The following is a 21372-nucleotide window of genomic DNA, read 5'->3' as shown; positions in this document are numbered from 1 at the left end:
TCTGATATAAAGTGGGTGTCAGATTGTACATGAAGCACTGCATTAAATTACATTTTCCCGCCATGTCTTTATAATATGAACATTTATTTTACCCCAGTATATTCATTGGAGCTTCTGCGCTAGCCTGCCGACAATGACAGGCGCGTGCGAGTAAACAGCTTTTTGTCTCATTTTACGCTTGAGCAACTAAATGAATAACAAAGTCTGTTTAACTGATTGTATTTTAATTACATTACGACATCGAATTTGTAAAAGGAACCGTGTAAAATGGAAAAAAACTTACAATAATAGGTCACGTGAAGTTTATCAGAATGGGAAACACACTAGCTCGGCATATACCCCATAATAAAATAGAACTTGGGCTTAGGTATTCAATAGGATTAGGGATGTAAAATAAAATACTTAATATGTACTTTGTTAGTACTAATCAACAGCCAAAATCTTAATAATAGACAGGTAATAAACCACTAGTTAATAGTGAGAATTGGTCCTTAAACTAAAGAATTACCAAATAGTCTTAATGATAAGACTTTTTTTTTTTTTTTGATGAACAATAGCTACTTTTAAAACAAATAATAATAATAATAAATGTTTTGGAAGAGCTTGTTTTCAGACACACAGGCTGTTTCTCAATATGCGTTCTTCAGTGTTCTCGTGTAAAATCTTCATCAACCGTCAAAATTCAGTAGCAAAACTTAACAACGGAGAACGCGTGAAAGTTCCCGGATGTGTTTTTGATATTGAGGATGCGTGGATGCAGACTTAAAGGTGCAGAAGGTGATTGTCTTCTCAAACATTTTTTGTTGTGCTGGTTGAAAGTCTCTTTACACTCCTATAGTACGGAATAAAGTAAATGATCTAAATGTGTTTATATATTCGGGGTAAGGCATAAAACCAAAAAAATGTTCATCCAATGAAATATTGTCGGGCTGACATTTCCCATAACTCCGATAAGTAGCTTAAACTGTCTGTCAGCACATGTAGATTTGGACTTCTGCATATTTTTGTTCATGCATATCCGCCAACAGCCTTTGACAGCATCGATAATGTACATTTTATTTAGTTTAACAACAAAACATTAGTATATAGCGCTATTTCCCTAGCCCAGGGACAGCTCTGCACAGTTGCGTGCACCGAGACATGACAGCAAGCAACCCGCTAGTTCATCTCATTCGCCAGTTAGAAATGTAGTGTTTGGCCGGCGTTACGTTCCAACCCTGCTCCAACACACTTACCTGTAGGTTTCAAACAAGCCTGAAGGACTCAATTAGTTTGATAAGGTGTGTTTAATTAGGGTTGGAACTAAACTGTGCAGAGCTGCGGCCCTCCAGGAATTGAGTTTGACATCCCTGCACTAGCCTGTTTTACAAGGTGAAGTTGCTTTTATATTTACATTTGTTCATTACAGAACAATGACAGCCTCCCTATACTGTTTACCATGCTACTCTGAATATTCCCTTGAAAGAGCTTGTAAGTATGGCTTTGTAATAAGTGCAATTCTTGCACGCCGCCGGCCAAACACTACATTTCTAACTGGCGAATGAGATGAACTAGCGGGTTGCTTGCTGTCATGTCTCGGTGCACGCATTCGCGATTTCAGGAGGCGTGGCTTTGAAACAGTCCCTCCCTGCCGTCCAAAGATAATATGCTAAGTGGTTAGCATTTTGGCAGATCACCTAGTGCACCTTTAAGGTTAATGAACAAATTAAGGGTGTTTATTTACTGAAATTTGTATTAAAATCTGTTTTATTTGTGTTGTGCAAAGTATATTTATAAGGTTTTTGTGCATGTTATTTATATTGAAAAGAATAAAAAACAAGAAATCGTTTTAATGTTTAAATAATTTCCCGTTTAAATCGTGTGACGGTCATGTGACCATTGGGGAGAACGCAGCATCTCATTTCTCACAGGACGCGTCCTCTGTTCTTGCGGTCTGCCGAGTTCGCTCTTCCCAGGTAACCTGGCAAGAGCGTTCTCCATGAGATCCAAGTCTGTTCTCTGTGCTCTTGGAATTGAGAAACAGCCATAATAAAGCACTCGAGGTGAATTTTCAAGAACTTACAGGACTTCCTTTGGGACCGTCATCTCCAGGGGGTCCTTTGGGTCCAGGAGGACCACCAGAACCAGCAGGTCCAGCTTCTCCCTTTTCTCCTCGCTCTCCTCTTGGACCCTAAAACACAAACAAATAATGAGATGTGAGTGTTAAGGTGCTTTCATCAGATGTCTGCATTAGTCTGAGGGTGTATTTGCCGTACCGGAGGGCCGATGTCTCCCTGAGGACCTGGTTCTCCTGCTTCACCAGCGTCTCCCTGTAAAAAAGGAAAAATATGTAAATAAAACATTCACACACACACACACACACATAGTTTATTTCTTCCTCGACCCTGCAGAGATTTTCTCCAGTGGACAGAAGAGCACGTCAGCATCATTATTCACTGTCTCGTCAGCAAATCTGCTTTCCTCTGCAGAACCACAGCATCAAAATCTGAGCAGCATCGATATTCAGACAAACTGATGTCCTTGAAGATGAGCACACCACCACCACCATCAGATCATACATCCTCAAACTTCTGCGCTGGAGTGATGGGACTTTCGAAAGAAATAGAAAACTTTTGTGGCTTATTTTGAAGTAAGTAGTGATGTTTGTGTAAAGGGATTTTAGGTAGCTTTTTTATGTTGCTATGTGGTTGCTAGTTCCTTATTGGACAAAGTAAAAAAAGAAAAGTAAAACGTATGACATAGGCTGCGTCTGAAATCACTTGCTACTCAGTTGATACTACGATTAAATTTAAACATACTACTCTGCTGTTAGAAAAGTACGTTCTATACAGTATAAATGCGAGCAGTATGAATGGAACTCAATCGTATTACATCCGCCATTTTGTCAGGATCACGTGACTTACCCACGTCAGTTGTGTCACTTCACTGTCATTCATGAATTCTCCCACAGTGCATGATAGGATATCATCCATTCAATGCGCACTTCAGAATCACGCCGAAAGTAGCAAGTCATCCAGGTACTTCTCACATACTGATATTCGAATTCTGTGGATTCGTACATACTACTTGGCTTGCATACTGATTTTAGCGTACTACATAGTATTGAAGTATGCAATTTCAGACGCAGCATTATTCTTTGTTTATGACTAATAAATGGTGAAAATAAGTGGTGGGCAAAGCGAGTCTTTATGAAGGACTGAAACAGTCAAAGCAAATGTGTCAAAGCTTCTAAACGTTTCGAAACCTGTCTCTACAGTGATATCTAGTGGTCATTTTATGTATTGCGCTAAAACAGCGTAGGGTGTTTTCACATCTGTAATTCGCTTCCTTTGGGTCTTTTTCACATCACACTAATTGCTTTGGTCTGAACCAGTTGAAAATAACCAAAATGCAGTCATCTGACAAAATCCACATCACTCATTGGCCGGATGTTGTTGAACATATTTCCTGAACTGCTTATCGATTAGTCAGAATTCAGGTGTGGGAGAATGCCAATTTTTCAACTCCCGCAAGTAAACAAACCGGCAGACACAAAATGTCGCTTTTGACTATGGAGCTACGACTGTGCTGACTGATTGTACGCTTGCTCATAGTATACTATATAGTTTGTGTACATCACTTTAGACAAGCTATACATTTTGAGAAAAAAAACCCACACATTTGGCTGAAAACAATGTTTTAATGCATGGCAAACGCGAAGGGGCATCGCATGTCACTTCAGGAGAAGGCGTGAATTAATTTAACTAGCATGGTCATCTTCCGGAAATATCACCAACAATCCACCAGGTAATACTTTTTCCTCTCTCTGTGTTTAAAATTGTTGGTAAAGCGCTGTTAACAATTTTTTTTCCTCCACATTCCATAATGCACAGCATCAGCCTACAGGAGCTGGATTGCTCCAAAAAGGAGCAGTACTTTTTGCGGTTGGGTCTGTTTTAGTTCGGATCATGTTCCAGGATTCGTTTGAGACCTGCTTGAAGAGTTTTTTTTGGTCCGCTTTTGGTGCGCACTCGAATACGATTGCTACATTCACACCTGCTTAAACCTACCGCACCAAGAAGAAAAACGAACTCCAGTGCGATTCAACCCAACTAAATAAGGCAGGTGTGAAAGCACCCTTAGTAAAGCGGTGAGAGTTTGAATTCAGGGTGATGCATCTATAGATGTTACTTTTTAAATACTCTGTTCTTGTAACGTGCTTTGTTTCAACATTGGTCTGACATCCGAATGAACACTCTGTGAATAAATTTCTCATTTTGGTCATAAAAAAAGTAACATTAATAAAATACATTTCAGAGTATTTGTACAAGTCGGGATTCGAACTCTGGACATTTGCAGCACAGTTACTCCGTGCACCCAGATAGTCCACTAAGCTGAGATAGAGGTTTTATTCCGACGCTGTCAGTCAAACACAGATCCACCAGGTATCGAAACACTTCTGAAATAACCGAAGCTTTTAATCGCTTTAGTCATGTGACCTGGGTGTTTTGGACCATGCTTCAGCAGTGTTTTGAAACACTTGTGCTTCAGGATGTTGAGACTGCTTCGAAACGTCAGTTTTACTTCAGCCATCCCTAGTGAAAATTTCAATTCTACCTTCAGTCTGAAATAAATAAATGATTTAAATGCAAATCTGGATTGTTTTGGCTAAAAAAAAAATTCTCTGACTTGTGCAAAAAATTTAATTCAATATTATTGATATTAGAAAATGATTTATTATTTTTGTGTAAATTAGTTTTAAAATGTGTGAATTTATACATCAATGTTTATACAGTAAAAACTCCACTATACAGTACAACAAATGAACGTTCGCTAAAGATTAAATAGAACTGTGTTGTTACATTTTAAGGTCTTTTAAAAAAATATTTCAAGTTCTCATATAATTGCAAAAGAATCAAAAAGTTAAAATAATCTAACTGCGCATGGAGATATCTGAGGATACTGACAAATTCAGACAGCAATGCCTGAGTCAGCAAACCACCAATGAAAACACAACATCCTCCTCAAACACCTGTGTGTGCTTTCTCTGAGCTCTCCACTGTGTGTGTAGATACTTTTAAAAGTCCTCTGAAATCAAAATGAAAGTTTTGTGTGTGCGTGTGTGTGTGTGTGTGTGTGTGTGTGTGGTGTATAAGATACAGTATCTCCCTTTCTCTGTAAGTGTGTGTGTGTGTGGCTGTCTATCTGTCTGTCTTTTTCTGTGTGTAGTGTTTAAGATGTCGTTCTCTTTTTCTGTGAGTGTGTGCATGTGTGAGGCATCTCTGTGTGTTTATTGTATAAGATGTCTCTGTAGGTGTGCATGTGTGAGGTGTGTATCTGTGAGTTGTCTTTATGTGTGTGTCTTTCTGTCTGTGTCTCTCTTTGTGAGTGTGTGTGTAGTGTATAAGATGTCTCTCTGTGATTGTGTACATGTGTGAAGAGTGTATGTTTGTGTGTGAAAGTTGTCTATCTCTGTGTGTGTGTCTCAGCCTTTGGCTGTGTGTGTGTGTGTGTGTGTGTGTGTGTGTGTGTGTGCGTGTGTGAGGTGTGTGTGTCTGTCTCCAGTGTGTGTAAGCTGTCTATCTGTGTCTGTGGTGTACAAGATGTCTCTCTTTCTCTGTGTGTGTGTATGTGTGAGTTGTCTATATCTGCGCATGTGTGTGTGTCTATAAGATGTCTGTGAGAGTGAAGTGTTGAGGTAACTCCTCCACAATAACAGTTAACAGTCTTGTTCTATCATCTCTATCAGTTTTCAGTAATCCTCTGCTGGGCTGTTTTTCTGGGTCATTTCTCTGAGCTGAACAGAAGCAGGTCCTCTGTTGGGTCGGCGACAGAACAACAGTGCTGATATGTGCTATTAAATAATATTGACAGAGGCAGTGATGCGAACACACTGTCTGAGGCTCTGCTGAGACCACCACACAGATAACAGCGCACACACACACACGCATCGCTGCACTCACAAGCACGCTACTGCAGCACTGCGCTACTTGTTGAATTTATGCATTATACACATATTGAATTATTTTCTGGAGATTAAATCTGTTGCTTGTCAAACGAGAGAAAGACGGGGCTCAGCTCTGACATCTGCACATAAAAATCCAGTCAGATAAATCACTGCCCACAAATATGACTGAACAGTGTTTATATTATAATATTTTGTTAATGTTTTGTTTTAGTAATGTACAGTCGGCTATAATAATGAGATTTATAATAAGAATATATTTTTTAACCATCTGAATTACAGCAATGTACATGTAATACACTCACACACACACATATAAACATACATATCAGAGGTCGCGTTAATCTAATATTTTCCGTCATTGACGGATTTCTTTCGGCAGTGATGGAAAAATCTTTAGGTGATCCGTCATTTTGACGGATTATGCTGAGGGTGATCTATTGTAAATTGTAGCTAACTGTAATTCAGGGCGCAAATGCTTTCAGGGCGTGTCAGAATGTGTTTTTGCTAACTTAAGGGCGGGAAATCTGCCTTGTGCCGCGGCGCATGGTCTAAAAGGGTTGAGTTAATTTTCTTAATGAGTTATAGGTGTGTTTTGAGAATAAACCAATTAGAGTCTCATCTCCCATTCCCTTTAAGAGCCAGCTGCGTCGCGCCAAGAGCGCATTCGCTATTTACAGGACGCAAAGTAAGTCTAAGTGGAAAACATGAGCATTTCACCAGCAAACAGTTAACAGTTTTTTAACAGAAAACTGTTAAACAGCATCTACTGCGTGAGAATGAGAGATAATGAATTACTTTCACTTTCGCTCTTGGATAGGGAAACCTTTACGCACAGACATCAATTAGTCTATAAATAATTAATTTTGTTTGTTAAGCACAAATATTCATTTCAAAACCATTTCTAAATTCATTTCTAATTTCCAGCAAACAAATAAATGAACAATAATAACGAAGTGTGCTCAAAAACCTGAGTTATCTCCTAAAACACATGCTGTGCCCCTTATGGTCTAAAACCTGACAGGTGGGCAAATCTAAGCTTGTTTTTAATAAAACAAATACAAATATGGATATAATAAATAATACTGCTAATAATATTAAGATTATACAAAAGCAAATTGTTATGAATGAACTGAAAAAGCCTCCCGAGATGAAGAAGACATAAAAGCAGTGATTTTTCATATTTATGTAGGCTAGAAAATAATATGTTTTGTAATATTTTAATCCTTTATATTTATATTCTATATCTATTCTTATTATATCCTATATATTTCCTTAATATTTACATTTTTTCATATGTAAAGATCTTTGCCTATTGCTCTCTTGTGCGTATTAAGCAGTGTGTAAGCGAGGCGCAACTCTGTGCTGGAGTTTAGACCGGGTTTGTTTTGGTCTAATGAAAAATCTATTATAGTTTCTCAAAATAGCAACGCGCCAGCAGTCCGCCTCAGAACGCCTCCCTTTTTAGACCAGAACGCCTATGGGCGCACAAATGAGCGCTAATGCATTTGCTATTTAAACAGCGTAGCGCAACGCCTCAAAGAGACTCTTGCGCCAAGCTGAAACGACCAAAAGACTACTGCGCCACGCCTTGCGTCACACTGCGCCGGGTGTATGATAGGGCCCTATGGTTGTGTCTCTTCTTTGTCACGCTGGCTGAAGTGGCGCTACCCAGATAGCAGGTAGTGATCGGCCCGAGCTCGGCTGCCCTTCGGCACCTCCGGCTCTGACTCGGCATCGGCGAGTGTTATCCGGGCTGAGTATGGCCCGCAGCTCGCTCCCACACATGCTTTTATGATGCGGCTGTAAAGCACTGGCCTGATTCCTGTTAACCATATCTGGCCCGAGTCTGTCTGTAGAGTCCGAGCCGCTTCTGGCAAGGACTCTCCAGTGGGGCAGCAGAACGCGGCTTCAGCCTCTAGAACAAATTTTAAACTGTCACGAGAAGTCAACTTCCCGAGGCAAAGACACAGAATTTAATGACAATTATCCTGCATCAGTCTCTCTTGATGTGTTTGATTACGCACAGATAAGCACCCAGAATCTTGCATTCAGGTCGACGCAGAAGGAAGATATGAGGTAAGGCAGATAGTTATTGATCATTTGTCAAATAAATAAATTAATAATTTAGCCTATATATTCGTCGTGCACGTTCATTATTAAAATATGAATGAAAAAAGCAATTAGAAAATATGCAAATTAATTGACGGTCAATATTAGTTTATGACAGAATTTTTACAACCCCGTCTCCGTCAAAATGACGGACAATGACAAAGTCTAACGTGACCTCTGATATATATATATATATATATATATATATATATATATATATATATATATATATATATATATATATATATATATAGCCATATATTTTTCATTATTCAGATTTCCGTATGGAATGCTATTGGTACAACTATATGATGTATTATTTGGCTTATAATTTTATTTTATAATAATATGCATTGCTATTAACTTAATATGGACAACTTTAAAGATTATTTTCGCAAAATGTGGATTTTAAGCCCTCAGATTATAAATATATATAGAGTGTGTGTGTGTGTGTGATTGTATATATAGACCCCTTTTGCCCTCAGAACTGCCTTAATCCTTCGTAGCATAGACTCAACAAGGTACTGGAAATATTCCTCAGACATTTTGGTCCATATTTACATGATAGCATCACACAGTTGCTGCAGTTTTGTTTCACATCCAAGATGCTAATCTCCCGGTCCATCACATCCCAAAGGTGCTCTATTGAATTGAGTTTTGGTGACTGTGGAGACCATTTGAGTACAGTGAACTCATTGGCATGTTCAAGAAACCAGTCTGAGATGATTCACGCTTTATGATGGCGCATTATCCTGCTGAATGTAACTATCAAAAGATGTGTACACTGTGGTCATAAAGGGATGAACATGGTCAGCAACAATACTCAGGTAAGAAATTATCCCCCACACCATTACACACAACCAGCCTGAAACATGAATACAAGGCAGGATGGATCCATGCTTTCATTTTGTTGATGCCAAATTCTGACCCAAAATTCTGATCCAAATTGAGACTAATCAGACGAGGCAACAATTTTTCAATCTTCTATTGTCCAATATTGGTGAGCCTGTGTGAATTGTAGCCACAGTTTCCTGTTCCCAGCTGACAGGAGCCGCACTCGGTGTGGTCTTCTGCTGCTGTAGCCCATCTGCCTCAAGGTTCTACAGTTGTAACGAGTGGTTATTTGAGTTACTGTTGCCTATTGTATTAGCTGAAACCAGTCTGGCCATTCTCCTCTGACCTCTGGCATCAACAAGGCATTTGCACCCACAGAACTGCCGCTCACTTTATATATTTTTTCTTTTTCGGACCATTCTCTGTAAACCCTGGAGATGGTTGTGCGGGAAAATCCCAGTAGATCAGCAGTTTCTGAAATACTCAGACCAGCCTGTCTGGCACCAACAACCATCCACATTCAAAGTCTCTTAAACCAGCTTTGTTTCCCATTCTGATGCTCAGTTTGAACTGCAGTAGAATGCAAATGCAAATGCATTGAGTTGCTGTCATGTGATTGGCTGATTAGAAATTAACAAACGCTAATGTAAACAAGCAGTTAAACAGATATTTCTACCTTCTCTCCCACTGCTCCTGGGTTTCCGATGCCTCCTGGAGGTCCCTGTGGTCCGTCTGCTCCTGGGGGTCCGGAGGGGCCTCTGGGGCCTGGTGGACCAGGTGGACCCTGAGAGAAGAGTCAAGAAAAAGCTTAGTTTCTGTTAAACTGCATGTATTTTTGACCAAATTCAATTAAATAGATGTGGGACCGTACCATCTGACCGACGTCACCAGTCTCTCCTTTCTCACCAGGGGGTCCAGGCAAGCCCTGCACACAAACATACCGTTAAAACCACCGTGCAAAACAAACAAAAAAAAGTGATTTGTAAATATTTTGGAGATTAATTTCTATTATATTTTCTATAAAATAACACATATTATGTTTTATACTCATTTTGGCTGATTTAGGCTGTCTTGGATAATGTCATTTTTATTTGAGTGAATTATTGAATCATTCGTTCAAATGATTCATTCAAATTGGCTGATTCATTTAGAACGTGTGTGTATAAATGGGTCATTAAATGGCTGACTCAAATGATTTATTAAAAAAATGAATTTAGGAACAAAACACTGCAGTGCACTGTTGAGAAACATCTCAGCAATTTAAAAATATTTTCTTGGTGAAAGAGAAAAAAACAATAGTGTCTACAATTCTTTAATAGCTCTTCAACAGTTATACGGATCTACTACCATTCTATCGTAGCATGGACAGAGTAAAAGAAACAGTTGAAGAATAAAGTAGAACAATAGTTCACAAAATGTAAATCTTCTGTCCCTCAAAAGATTGTTTCAGTTTCTCTCTTCTGTTGAAAAAATGGAGATACTTTGAAGAATGTCATTGGCTGGCACCCATTGACTTAAATGGTAATTGGTAAGGCCAGACGGAATCTGCGGACGTTTTTTGCTATTTCTGCAGAGAATTTTGGTAAAAATCTGGAATTATTTTGGGAGTATCATAACTAAAACCTTAATATGTGATATAAAAAATAACATCTTTTTAACTATTATTTAATTTTTAAAATGCAAATCCAATTAGATTTACTTCAGTTGGTAAACAAAGCACGTCTCACACAATATCTCTACTAAAAGACAGAAAATATTACTGTACAAACTGCATTGTACATAAATCAGATGAACATTTTCATATTAGTCAATAATATTACTGAAATTAATTTAAAAACTGAATAAATATAGATTTACACACATTTACTCAAGTAAATAAACAGAATTAATGATGGGCTAAAAATCTGCAAAATTCTGCTCGCGCAGATTCCGTGTGGGCCTAGTAATTGGTTTGTCCTACCATGAAAGTCAAAGGGTGCCAGCCACCAACATTCTTCAAAATATCTTCTTTTAAATTTAAGTGAATTAAACTAATAAAGGTTTAAAACCACATGCGGGAGAGTAAATGATGAAGTCATTTTTGGATGAACTATCTCTAAGGTCAGTTGTGCACATGATGATTGCAAATGATTTAATTTACATTTCTGAAGTATGTTCCAGTGAACCGGCTTCTTTCATGAGAATATATTTGGGGCAGGGATTAATGGTTGTAGTTTCCTATAGGTTATTATTAGGTAAGTTACAGGATGACCCCGCCCTCACAGAGTAAACTATATAAACATACAGTTGAAGTCGGAATTATTAGCCCCCCTTTGATTATTTTTTTCTTTTTTAAATATTTAACAGAGCAAGGAAACTTTTACAGTTTGTCCGATAATATTTTTTCTTCTGGAAAAAGTCTTGTTTGTTTTATTTCGGCTAGTAGAAAAGCAGTTTTAAATTTTTTAAACACCATTTGGAGGACAATATTATCAGCCCCTTTAAGCTATTTTTTTTTCCGAAGGTCTACAGAACAAACCATCATTATACAATAACTTGCCTAATCACCCTAACCTGCCTAGTTAACCTAATTAACCTAGTTAAGCCATTAAATGTCACTTTAAGCTTTATAGAAGTACCTTGAAAAATATTTAGTCAAATATTATTTACTGTCATCATGGCAAAGATAAAATAAATCAGTTATTAGAAATGAGTTATTTAAACTATTATGTTTAGAAATGTGTTGAAAAAATTTCTCTGTTAAACAGAAATTGGGGGAAAAATATGGAAGTTTTTTCCTAACAAAATTAAAATGAAAATCCAAATGCTTAAAAGATCAAATAATAAATCAAATGCTCAAACTGACATTGCAAATGATAAATCAAATCCCCAAACTGACTCCTCAAATGATAAATCAAATGCTCAAACGGACTTTGCAAATGGTGAATCAAATCCTCAAACCGACTCCTCAAATGATAAATCAAATCCTCAAACTGACATCGCAAATGATAAATCAAATCCTCAAACTGACATCACAAATGGTGAATCAAATGCTCAAACTATAAATCAAATCCTTAAACCAACATGGCAAATGGTGAATCAAATGCTCAAACAACTCCGCAAATGGTGAATCAAATCCTTAAACGACTCCGCAAATGGTGAATCAAATCCTTAAACGACTCCGCAAATGGTGAATCAAATGCTCAAACAACTCCGCAAATGGTGAATCAAATCCTTAAACGACTCCGCAAATGGTGAATCAAATCCTTAAACGACTCCGCAAATGGTGAATCAAATCCTTAAACGACTCCGCAAATGGTGAATCAAATGCTCAAACTGACATCGCAAATGGTGAAAAAAATCAACGGCGGCTAATAATTCTGACTTTAACTATATATATTTATTAGTAACTTGGTCTTATCATAGCTTTTATATGTATATGTCTTTGAATAAAAGCATCTGCTAAATATATAAATGCATATTTAGACTGTGTGTAAGAGGAAGGGAGTGTGATTTCTAGTTGACTTTAAACTGCACCGTCTAACCTGAAGGCCAACAGGTCCAGGTGGTCCTGGGAAACCTCTCGAACCTTCATCTCCCTTCTGTCCGAACAGACCCTGCTGACCTCTGGGACCGGGCTCTCCATCAGCACCCTGCAGGCAAGAATCAACATCACTAAAAACCACTTACACCACAGAAAAATAATGCAGTATGGGAAATGACTGATTTTAGAGCACTTACAGAAGGACCTGGCTGACCGGCGGGACCCTGGGGTCCAGTTGGCCCTGGAGGACCCTGAAAATGACGATGGAAAACAATGTAAAAAAAAATCATAACAAAGACACCATCCATTTTCAGTGCAATAACAAAACAAACGATCGCTGTGGGAGAACGCCATGAACAAAGCAGAGTCGTTGAGTAAATGATGCTTTGGGGTTGGATCGTGATGTAAAGAGTAAATTGAGAGCGCCTCACCTGTTCACCCTTGTCACCTTTGCTTCCCTTCTGTCCGGGCTCTCCAATCTCGCCCTATCACAATAACACAGCATTTACATATGCTAATTTATGCAAACTAGTCACATGAGACAATAATACAGACACAACATCGGGTTTTCCACACCATTACTTTCTAAATACATATGTTACGCTCACTGAGGCTGCATTTATTAGACAGCCAATACAGTAAAAGTCTGATATATTAGTTTAATTTAAAATAACTGTTTACTGGCGACACAGTGTGGAGTTTGCATGTTCTCCCTGTGTTGGCGTGGGTTTCCTCCGGGTGCTCTGGTTTACCCTACAGTCCAAAGACATGTGGTATAGGTGAAGTGAATAAGCTAAGTTGGCTGTAGTGTATGTGTGTGTGGGTGTTTCCCAGTACTGGGTTGCAGCGGGAAGGGCATTCGCTGTGTAAAACATACTGGATAAGTTGGCGGTTCATTCTGCTGTGGTGATCCCTGATGAATAATGGGACTAAGTCAAAGGAAAATGAATGAATAATGCAAACCTAAAACTTCTGCATCATTACTTCAGTCTTTAGTGTCACACGATTGCTTTAGAAACCATTATAATAACCTGATATGCTGCTCAAAAAAACATTTAATATCTCATACGACTTTTAATAAATCCTGGTTGCATGAATTTAATATTTAGTAAAAAAAAAAGAAAGAAGAATTTTTTTTTTTTATTGTATTGACACGGATAAATGAATATTATAATCACACTATCACTATAAGTCGAATAAAACATTCACAAAACCCCCCAAAACATTAAGAAGCAAACATTCCTTCATTCCTCTGGCTGTATTTCCCAGAAGACTTTGCACCTGTCATGCATGGCGGAACTGACACACATATTCTTCAGATATCATTCGCACCTTAAACCTGCCAATGCTAACACATGTCGGTGTCACACACATCCCAAATCTGTATGTGTAGGTTTGAGTGTCACAGTGATGTCATTTCCTTCACACGTTCATCCATGTGTTAAATCAGATCTTTTACGATAAGCCGAACTGCAGATTTGACTCTTGTAGTATTATGAATATTTCAGTGCTACATACTGTATATTACTATTCAGAAGTTAGGAGATTTTTATTTTATTTTGCTCACCAAGGTTGCATTTATTAATAATAATATGTAATGTTATTTCCTTTTGGCAACACAGTGGCTCAGTGGTTACCACAGTTGCCTCACTGTTGCCAGTTGACATTTCTGTGTGGAGTTTGCATGTTCTCTCCGTGTTGGTGTGGGTTTCCTCCAAATGCTACGGTTTCCCCCACAGTCTAAAGACATGTGCTATAGGGGAACTGAATAAACTAAATTAGCCTTAGTGTATGAGTGTGTGTGTGAACCAGAGAGTGTATGGTTGTTTCCCAGTACTAAGTTGTGGCTGGAAGGGCATCTGCTGCTTATAACATATGCTGGAATAGTTGGCAGTTCATTCTGCTGTGGTGATTCCTGATAAATAAGGGACTAAGCTGAAGGAAAATTAATTATTTGCTTTTAAACTGTTTCTTTTGTCAGTTTATTTGAATGTATTCCTGAGATTTGTTTGGCAGGGCTGCGTTCTCCTTCAGAAATCTTCTATTCAGGCTGGCTGATTTGCATCTCTGTTATGTTCAATTATTGTCGGTGCTTTAACAATTCATTATAATCGTTTTAATCAATGTTAAAACAAATATCTGCTTCGTAGTTTGTGGAAGGAGTGAGGCGCTTCGCTTTTCCGGATTCTTTCATAAATGGAAATAAATATAAATATAATAATTGGAAATCATGTGAAATTCAGTGTGTTCTTGATGAATCACATTATAATGGTACTTTTGATTAGTATTACATAATGGATTTACCACAAATTGTTAACAAGTTTTCAACAAAATCTGCACATTTATAGAAAACTGTTTACTGCAGGAATATATCTGAATGATTTGTGAAGTATTGTGTGACTCTAAATATAATAATATTTCTTAATTTGAAAGTTTTTTTTATTGTATTCTTAATTAAATATATGCACTGATCTTTTCAGGGCGAGGCAGTGGCGCAGTAGGTAGTGCTGTCGCCTCACAGCAAGAAGGTCGCTGGTTCGAACCTCGGCTCAGTTGGTGTTTCTGTGTGGAGTTTGCATGTTCTCCCTGCCCCCACAGTCCAAAGACAGTCGACAGGTGAATTGGGCAGGCTAAATTGTCCGTAGTGTGTGAATGTGTGTGGATGATTCCCAGAGATGGGTTGCGGCTGGAAGGGCATCCGCTGCGTAAAAACTTGCTGGATAAGTTGGCGGTTCATTCCGCTGTGGCGACCCCGGATTAATAAAGGGACTAAGCCGACAAGAAAATGAAGGACTGATTTTTTCAAAAGCACTGAAAATGTAAAGCAGCAATGTCTATTTTTCATTCAAAAGTGTCATATTCATAACTTAGTACTTTAATAAAAACAGAGAATGCCTAAAATACACATACCGTTATTATTAAATACTGCTATTTACTACTTTAACCCTTTAACTACCCCACCAAGAAATACATTTTTGGATTGCAATTCTTAACTCCTAAAGCCGCCTTTCCACCACACACGACAAACGACAAGCAACAGACTGGAAGTCATTCATTTCCATTGGAGAGTAGTTCGGGAGCTTCCGATCATCTCCGTATGCGGAAAAATTTGATCCGATTTGAGCTGCAGATGCGTTAAAATATTTAAACTCCAGCGACTACACCGTATGCGACCAGTCGACCGGAAGTGATGTATTCCAGTGTTGTCCAAGCAGGTCTGTGCGACTGAGATGAGAAATAGGAGTTTTTTCGTTGTTTTTTGATACAGAAAAAAAGTTTGTATTAAAAAAAAACAATTCTATTGATAATAAGTAATAAAATGTTTATTTTTTTTTTTTTATGATGTCTCCCCATTTCCTACACATTTTTTTGCAGTCTATGAGTTTCTGGTATTCATTCAATCAACCATGGTGAACGGACAGAGAATATGGCTCTTGCTTTTGCACTCCTTTATTTCGGACACCTAAAGAATCCAGCTTCTCTCCCATGGTGCACGACAAAACTGAAAGTTCTGGCCACAAGGGGGCGTATTCCGACAGTCGTGTCTGAATGTCGTGTGCAGTGGCAGCTTAATAACGCTTGTTAACACACAATGCTTTTTTTTCCCAACACATCCCATCGTTTTTACAATATCAGCCTCTACCAAATGGTTGGTATGTCGGTTAATAGTAAAAGTATCGGACTTAATACATATATTTTGAAAAAATCTGAAAATATAAAGTGTGAGATTTATTTATTAAAAAAAATTTAAAAACAAAACTTTTTTGATTACTAAATCATCTTTATTTTTTAAAGTGCGCCATAAAACATTTCAGATTCTCATTTAACATGTTTTTTTTTTTGTTTTTTTTTAAACAGTAAAACCAAGATCAAGTCTAGTGCAACAGGATATTCGTTTGATTTTTTTGTAAACCAACAATGCTATTATTTAATAGCCATTATTTAAAACAGAAAAACATAGTCAACCGTTTGGTAGAGCGGCAGTCAAAAGGTTAAACAAAGCTAAATGCATTAATGTGCTAACTTAAGATCAATTCTGTGATTAATCATGACTTTACTGAATTGAAAACACTGCTATCTCATCCAAAACTCTTTTGACTTGGATTAATTGACATTGTGCGGAGCAAACATCTAAACGTCTAATCATTCCTCCGGAAAAAACATTGATCTGACAACTCACTACTTTAGATTTATGTGTGTGTGTGTGTGTGTGTGTGTGTGTGTGTGTGTGTGTGTGTGTGTGTGTGTGTGTGTGTGTGTGTGTGTGTGTGTGTGTGTGTGTGTGTGTGTGTGTGTGTGTGTGTGTGTGTGACCTTTCTTTTCCTCACTTTGGCAAACCCACCAGATTCATTTGTGATCATCAATTACATGCCCACGTCTCTCTGTCTTGCATTCATTTCTCTACTCTGATCTCCTTTCTACCACTTCATTTTGTCCTGTACCTTATCACCATCCTCTCCTGGGGGTCCAATGGGTCCGGCTGGGCCTGGAAGTCCTACGGGTCCCTGAATGCCATCTCTACCAGCTGGGCCTTGAGGTCCTTTCTCTCCCTGATATAAAAGAGAGACAAAAGGTTACAATCAATAATTTGGGCTATTAAGTTTCTTGCATCAATATGTGAGACATATAACCATTTATTTGAAATGAACTGAATGTGATGAATCATTTGAACTGATGATTCTTTAGTGAGTCAGTTCAGTCACAATTGAACTGATCAGTTTCAAAGTGATTTGAAAATTCTAAAAGAATTAGATTATGGTATTGAATTAATGACATAAAAAATGGTTAAAGAAGTGTGTTAGGTGAGAACTAATGATTCATCAAAATGGATTCACTTCAAATCCGATGCTTGGAAATTTAAAATGAATTAATTCACTTTAACAAAGCAGTTCACAGAGTTTGTATAAGCACATATGGCTTATATATATATATATATATATATATATATATATATATATATATATATATATATATATATATATATATATATATATATATATATATATATATATATATATATATATATATATATATATATATATATTGGTTTATTAAAATATATGATTCATTTAATTTAAATTATAACTCTTAACCAATCTACGGCAAAACAAATGACTCATTAAATCAAATATTAATTTCAATGTGAAAATGCTAATACATCTTGTTGATCACTGAACAAAAACAGACATGCATTATGGGTAAATGTATTAAGTAGATGACTCTTTGGCCCCGTTTACACTGTCAGGTCTTGATGACCAATTTCGATTTGTTGCCTATATCTGATTTGTTTGCCTGTCTGTTTACACGTTGTTTTAATTGTGACCCATATCCAATTCATGCGTTTACACTTGCGCGACATTGTAAATGGTATGGCATGCATAAAGGCGGGTTTTAGCATCTGTGCCATGCGAAGTGTAGTATAAGCATTGAATGGTTCAGTCCAGATTCACCCCCATGCAGTTTATGTAATGGTATAGCCCTGATGTGTGTGTGTAGTTGAAGATGTAGCCTTTGGCTGTGTGCACACTGGTGTTGGAGAGAATATGTGTAGTCCGCAGTGTGTGTATTAATAACGGCGACAAAAAGCAAAAGTTACAACATGAAGTTCGCCCAACTTTAAAATGATTTTGAGGCGGAGGTGGGGAAGAGCCATCACCGCAGCTTGCACCTATGGTTTATATATGGTGTCCTCCACCATTCAGAGAAATTTGTGGGTTCGAGAGAGATCTCAGGTCTGGTGGGAGCAAATTGTAGCGACTGACTTCTTTCCTCCTCCATGTCTCCTCTGTTGTTGTTGTTTACCACGTTGGCATCTCCACACATAAGCTCTTTCTTCTGTCATTAAACCGCGGAGCAGCACCACATTGTCGCAAGTTTAATAACATATTAAACGAAATGCCTTAATAAATCCGATCTGCCTGTTTACATGACAGTCGCATTATTATATCTGATTTATTTCCACATATGAAGGAGGTCTGAAACCGATCTTAGAATATCCAAATACATAAGTTTTTTTTTGTATTTACAAACTGGCAGTGTAAATAGGGCGCGAGGCAGTGGCGCAGTAGGTAGTTCTGTCGCCTCACAGAAAGAAGGTCGCTGGGTCGCTGGTTCGAACCTTGGCTCAGTTGGCGTTTCTGTGTGGAGTTTGCATGTTCTCCCTGCCTTCGCGTGGGTTTCCTCCGGGTGCTCCGGTTTCCCCCACAGTCCAAAGACATGCGGTACAGGTGAATTGGGCAGGCTAAATTGTCCATAGTGTGTGTGAATGATTCCCAGAGATGGGTTGCGGCTGGAAGGGCATCCGCTGCGTAAAAACTTGCTGGATAAGTTGGCGGTTCATTCCGCTGTGGCGACCACGGATTAATAAAGGGACTAAGCCGACAAGAAAATGAATGTAAATAGGGCCTTTGCTTTCAAGTGATTAAATACATTTCAACAAAGCAGATATTCAATGATTTATTTAACACATGTATGCTTTGTTTTAACAATAACTGTACTCACCGGTCCACCTTTCTCTCCGGCGGGTCCTGGGGGTCCTTGAGGTCCAGGTCGGCCTGGGATGCCAGTAGGACCAGCTGGGCCTGCAGGGCCTCGTTCACCAGGAGAACCCTAGAAATATATGAAATTTCATAAGTGACCATCTTTTGCTGCCGATAGGCTGTTCTGATTATTTATGCATTTGTTCTTGGGAAAGAAAATGATCATGGAGGCGTCAACAGCTGACATGCACATACAAAAAATAATGAGCTTTGATTTTTAAATGCAGAAATTAATGCTGTGTTTTTAAGTTATTGATTTTATGATTATGCATATTGCGACACTATGTAAGATATCTGAAAAATCTGAACATTTAAAAAACAGTCAAGTTAGAGAGAGAGAGAGAGAGAGAGAGAGAGAGAGAGAGAGAGAGAGAGAGAGAAGAACCATTAATTCAAACATTTGAATAATGCTATTTGAGTTTTTACTTTATTACTATTTTGCACATTTTATTTTAATAGTAAATGATAATAATAGTGAATTTGTTCATTATATTAAACAATTAAAATAAATAGTTAACATCTGCTTACAATGCATCTGCATATTTTATCTTAACATTTATTTACAGTTATAAAAAGTTTGGTCTGGTTCTCAAATCTGATTGGCTGATAACCAAGCGATATTCTGCAATATCAGAACTCATACAGCTTTTTCACCCTTGTGTATTACTCCGCCCACATAGAGTGACAGCAGATCAACAAACTCACTACAGTTTGGTAATTATTTATTATTTATAAGGACAGTGCCTATTTTAAATATTCATTATTTTGGAGATTCAGCATGTCAGCGGATGACTACAGAGACTTTATAATAAGTCCTTTGGGGAAAAAAAACAGCATTTTCTTAGCTTGAGTTTCAAGCTGCAGCTGAACAAATCATTACAGAAAAGGTTAGTGACATTCTAAGTCGATGTCTTACTTTTGCATTGTTTTTGTAGTGCTGTATTTATATCACAGCAATCTGGTAGTGTCTGGCTTTTTCGGGGTTGATTATTGTGAAAGTCTTGCAACAGAGAAATACTGGGAAAACTCTGTAGGCTGATGTCATTTCATGCCGTTCAGCCTTATAATCCTAAAATGTGAGCAAAATCACCTGTTTTATCATCAGTTTAGACATTATGCTAGAGAATCATTCAAACACTAGCTCTAAAGTGATGTTGGGTGAAGTAGCAATAGTTTCTGCAGTCGGGCAGCTGCATATGGGAATGAATGGCAGAAGAAAGTAGTTCCTCTTAAAAAGGGATTTTTAAGACTCTACATGTTTGATTTTTTCTTTTATACACATGATTATGCCGTCAAACTGTTGTATGAATGCAATACGATAAATACAATAAAACGCACACTCGTAGCAGTGCGATATAGCTGTATATCGTCAATACACAGCCACATCGCACTGCTACTTGTGTGATATTGCTCATTTATGAAAATGAATTGTATTGCTTTTGGACACTTGTTGATGCATGTTTTTCATCCATTCTAATAAAATAAAATATGAAGCACACAAAACTCATATTAAACATTCCCACTATTTAATAACCAAATCTAGTCAAGCAATTTGATACGTCTGACTGGTGCTGTTGATTAAAAATCATCTTTTTCATACGCACTCAATGGCTATACTCACTGAAAAGCCAGTGTGTGGAGCAAAAGGATGAAAGAGAAAGAGAAAACAAGATAAACAAGCAAATAACAAAGCCTTTGGAGAAGAATTGGTCAAAAAAAGAAGGGAACGTGTCGACTTACAGCGGGTCCAGGAGGCCCCGGGGGTCCTTCATTCCCTTTCAAACCTGCTGATCCCTGCAAACAGACACAAAAAGCTGCTGAACGTACAAAATACACAACACGATATGTTTGATGATTAAAGGTGACACTGGGATTTATACACAACTACAAACTAAAAGAGCTCAAAATGTGCAAAACATACTTAAAAAATACATATAAAGGGCCATTTATACTAAAGTTGCGCACTATACACTCAAACATATAGTGACTATTTAGTGCATGAAGTTTTCAACATTCTACACATATTTATTGGTTGAATAAGTGCACTAAAAAGAATCTTTCAAAGCACACATACTATTTATACTACAAAATGGCCTAGAATAGTACTCACGATTTACTACACAAGTTCATGATTTGGGACACACCTCAAGTTTAAAGTCTTTTGTGAGCACATGTGTTAGCATCGCAGCTAACATATTTCAACAGCCCAGTTGTAAGTACCCAGATAGCAGGTTAGCTTGTTCTTTTAGCTCCCCTTTGGCTTGTTTTCTCTGTCCTACATAGGCTAACTGTTTACAATCTTACATTAGGATTATCAAACTCTGTCAATCAAATTAAATACTAGCTCGATAAATCTTAAATACCACAACTGTGAGCACATGCTAGCATCTGCGCTATCATATTTCAACAGCCCAGCTATC

General features: G+C 37.8%; 1 protein-coding gene and 1 long non-coding RNA gene across 4 annotated transcripts in view; one reads left to right on the top strand and one right to left on the bottom strand.

Annotated features, from left to right (window-relative positions):
• Positions 1-21372, bottom strand: part of col5a1 (procollagen, type V, alpha 1) — a 219573-nt gene that overhangs the window by 27459 nt on the left and 170742 nt on the right. For 2 of the 3 annotated variants that reach the window (XM_087300581.1, XM_087300582.1), the window contains exons 41-50: positions 20693-20746; positions 18915-19022; positions 16856-16963; positions 12845-12898; positions 12611-12664; positions 12415-12522; positions 9762-9815; positions 9567-9674; positions 2256-2309; positions 2063-2170 (exon numbers count right to left, since the gene is read on the bottom strand). In XM_087300581.1, coding sequence (XP_087156707.1) covers positions 2063-2170; positions 2256-2309; positions 9567-9674; positions 9762-9815; positions 12415-12522; positions 12611-12664; positions 12845-12898; positions 16856-16963; positions 18915-19022; positions 20693-20746 — 810 coding nt within the window. Of the gene's footprint in view, positions 1-545; positions 1117-1324; positions 2171-2255; positions 2310-9566; positions 9675-9761; positions 9816-12414; positions 12523-12610; positions 12665-12844; positions 12899-16855; positions 16964-18914; positions 19023-20692; positions 20747-21372 lie in introns of those variants that run through there. The other variant, XR_015519911.1, reaches the window with a different exon arrangement.
• On the top strand, positions 2351-13522 carry LOC141379975 (uncharacterized). Its single transcript, XR_015519989.1, has 3 exons — positions 2351-2629; positions 8694-10122; positions 10210-13522. It is a non-coding gene; the product is annotated as an uncharacterized LOC141379975 (long non-coding RNA).

This window comes from Danio rerio, chromosome 21 (assembly GCF_052040795.2).
Source record: "Danio rerio strain M-AB ecotype USA chromosome 21, GRCz13ab, whole genome shotgun sequence".
In the NCBI taxonomy this organism is placed as follows: domain Eukaryota; kingdom Metazoa; phylum Chordata; class Actinopteri; order Cypriniformes; family Danionidae; genus Danio; species Danio rerio.
The sequence above is the reverse complement of the archived record's forward strand: the minus strand, read 5'-3'. Positions and strand labels throughout refer to the sequence as shown.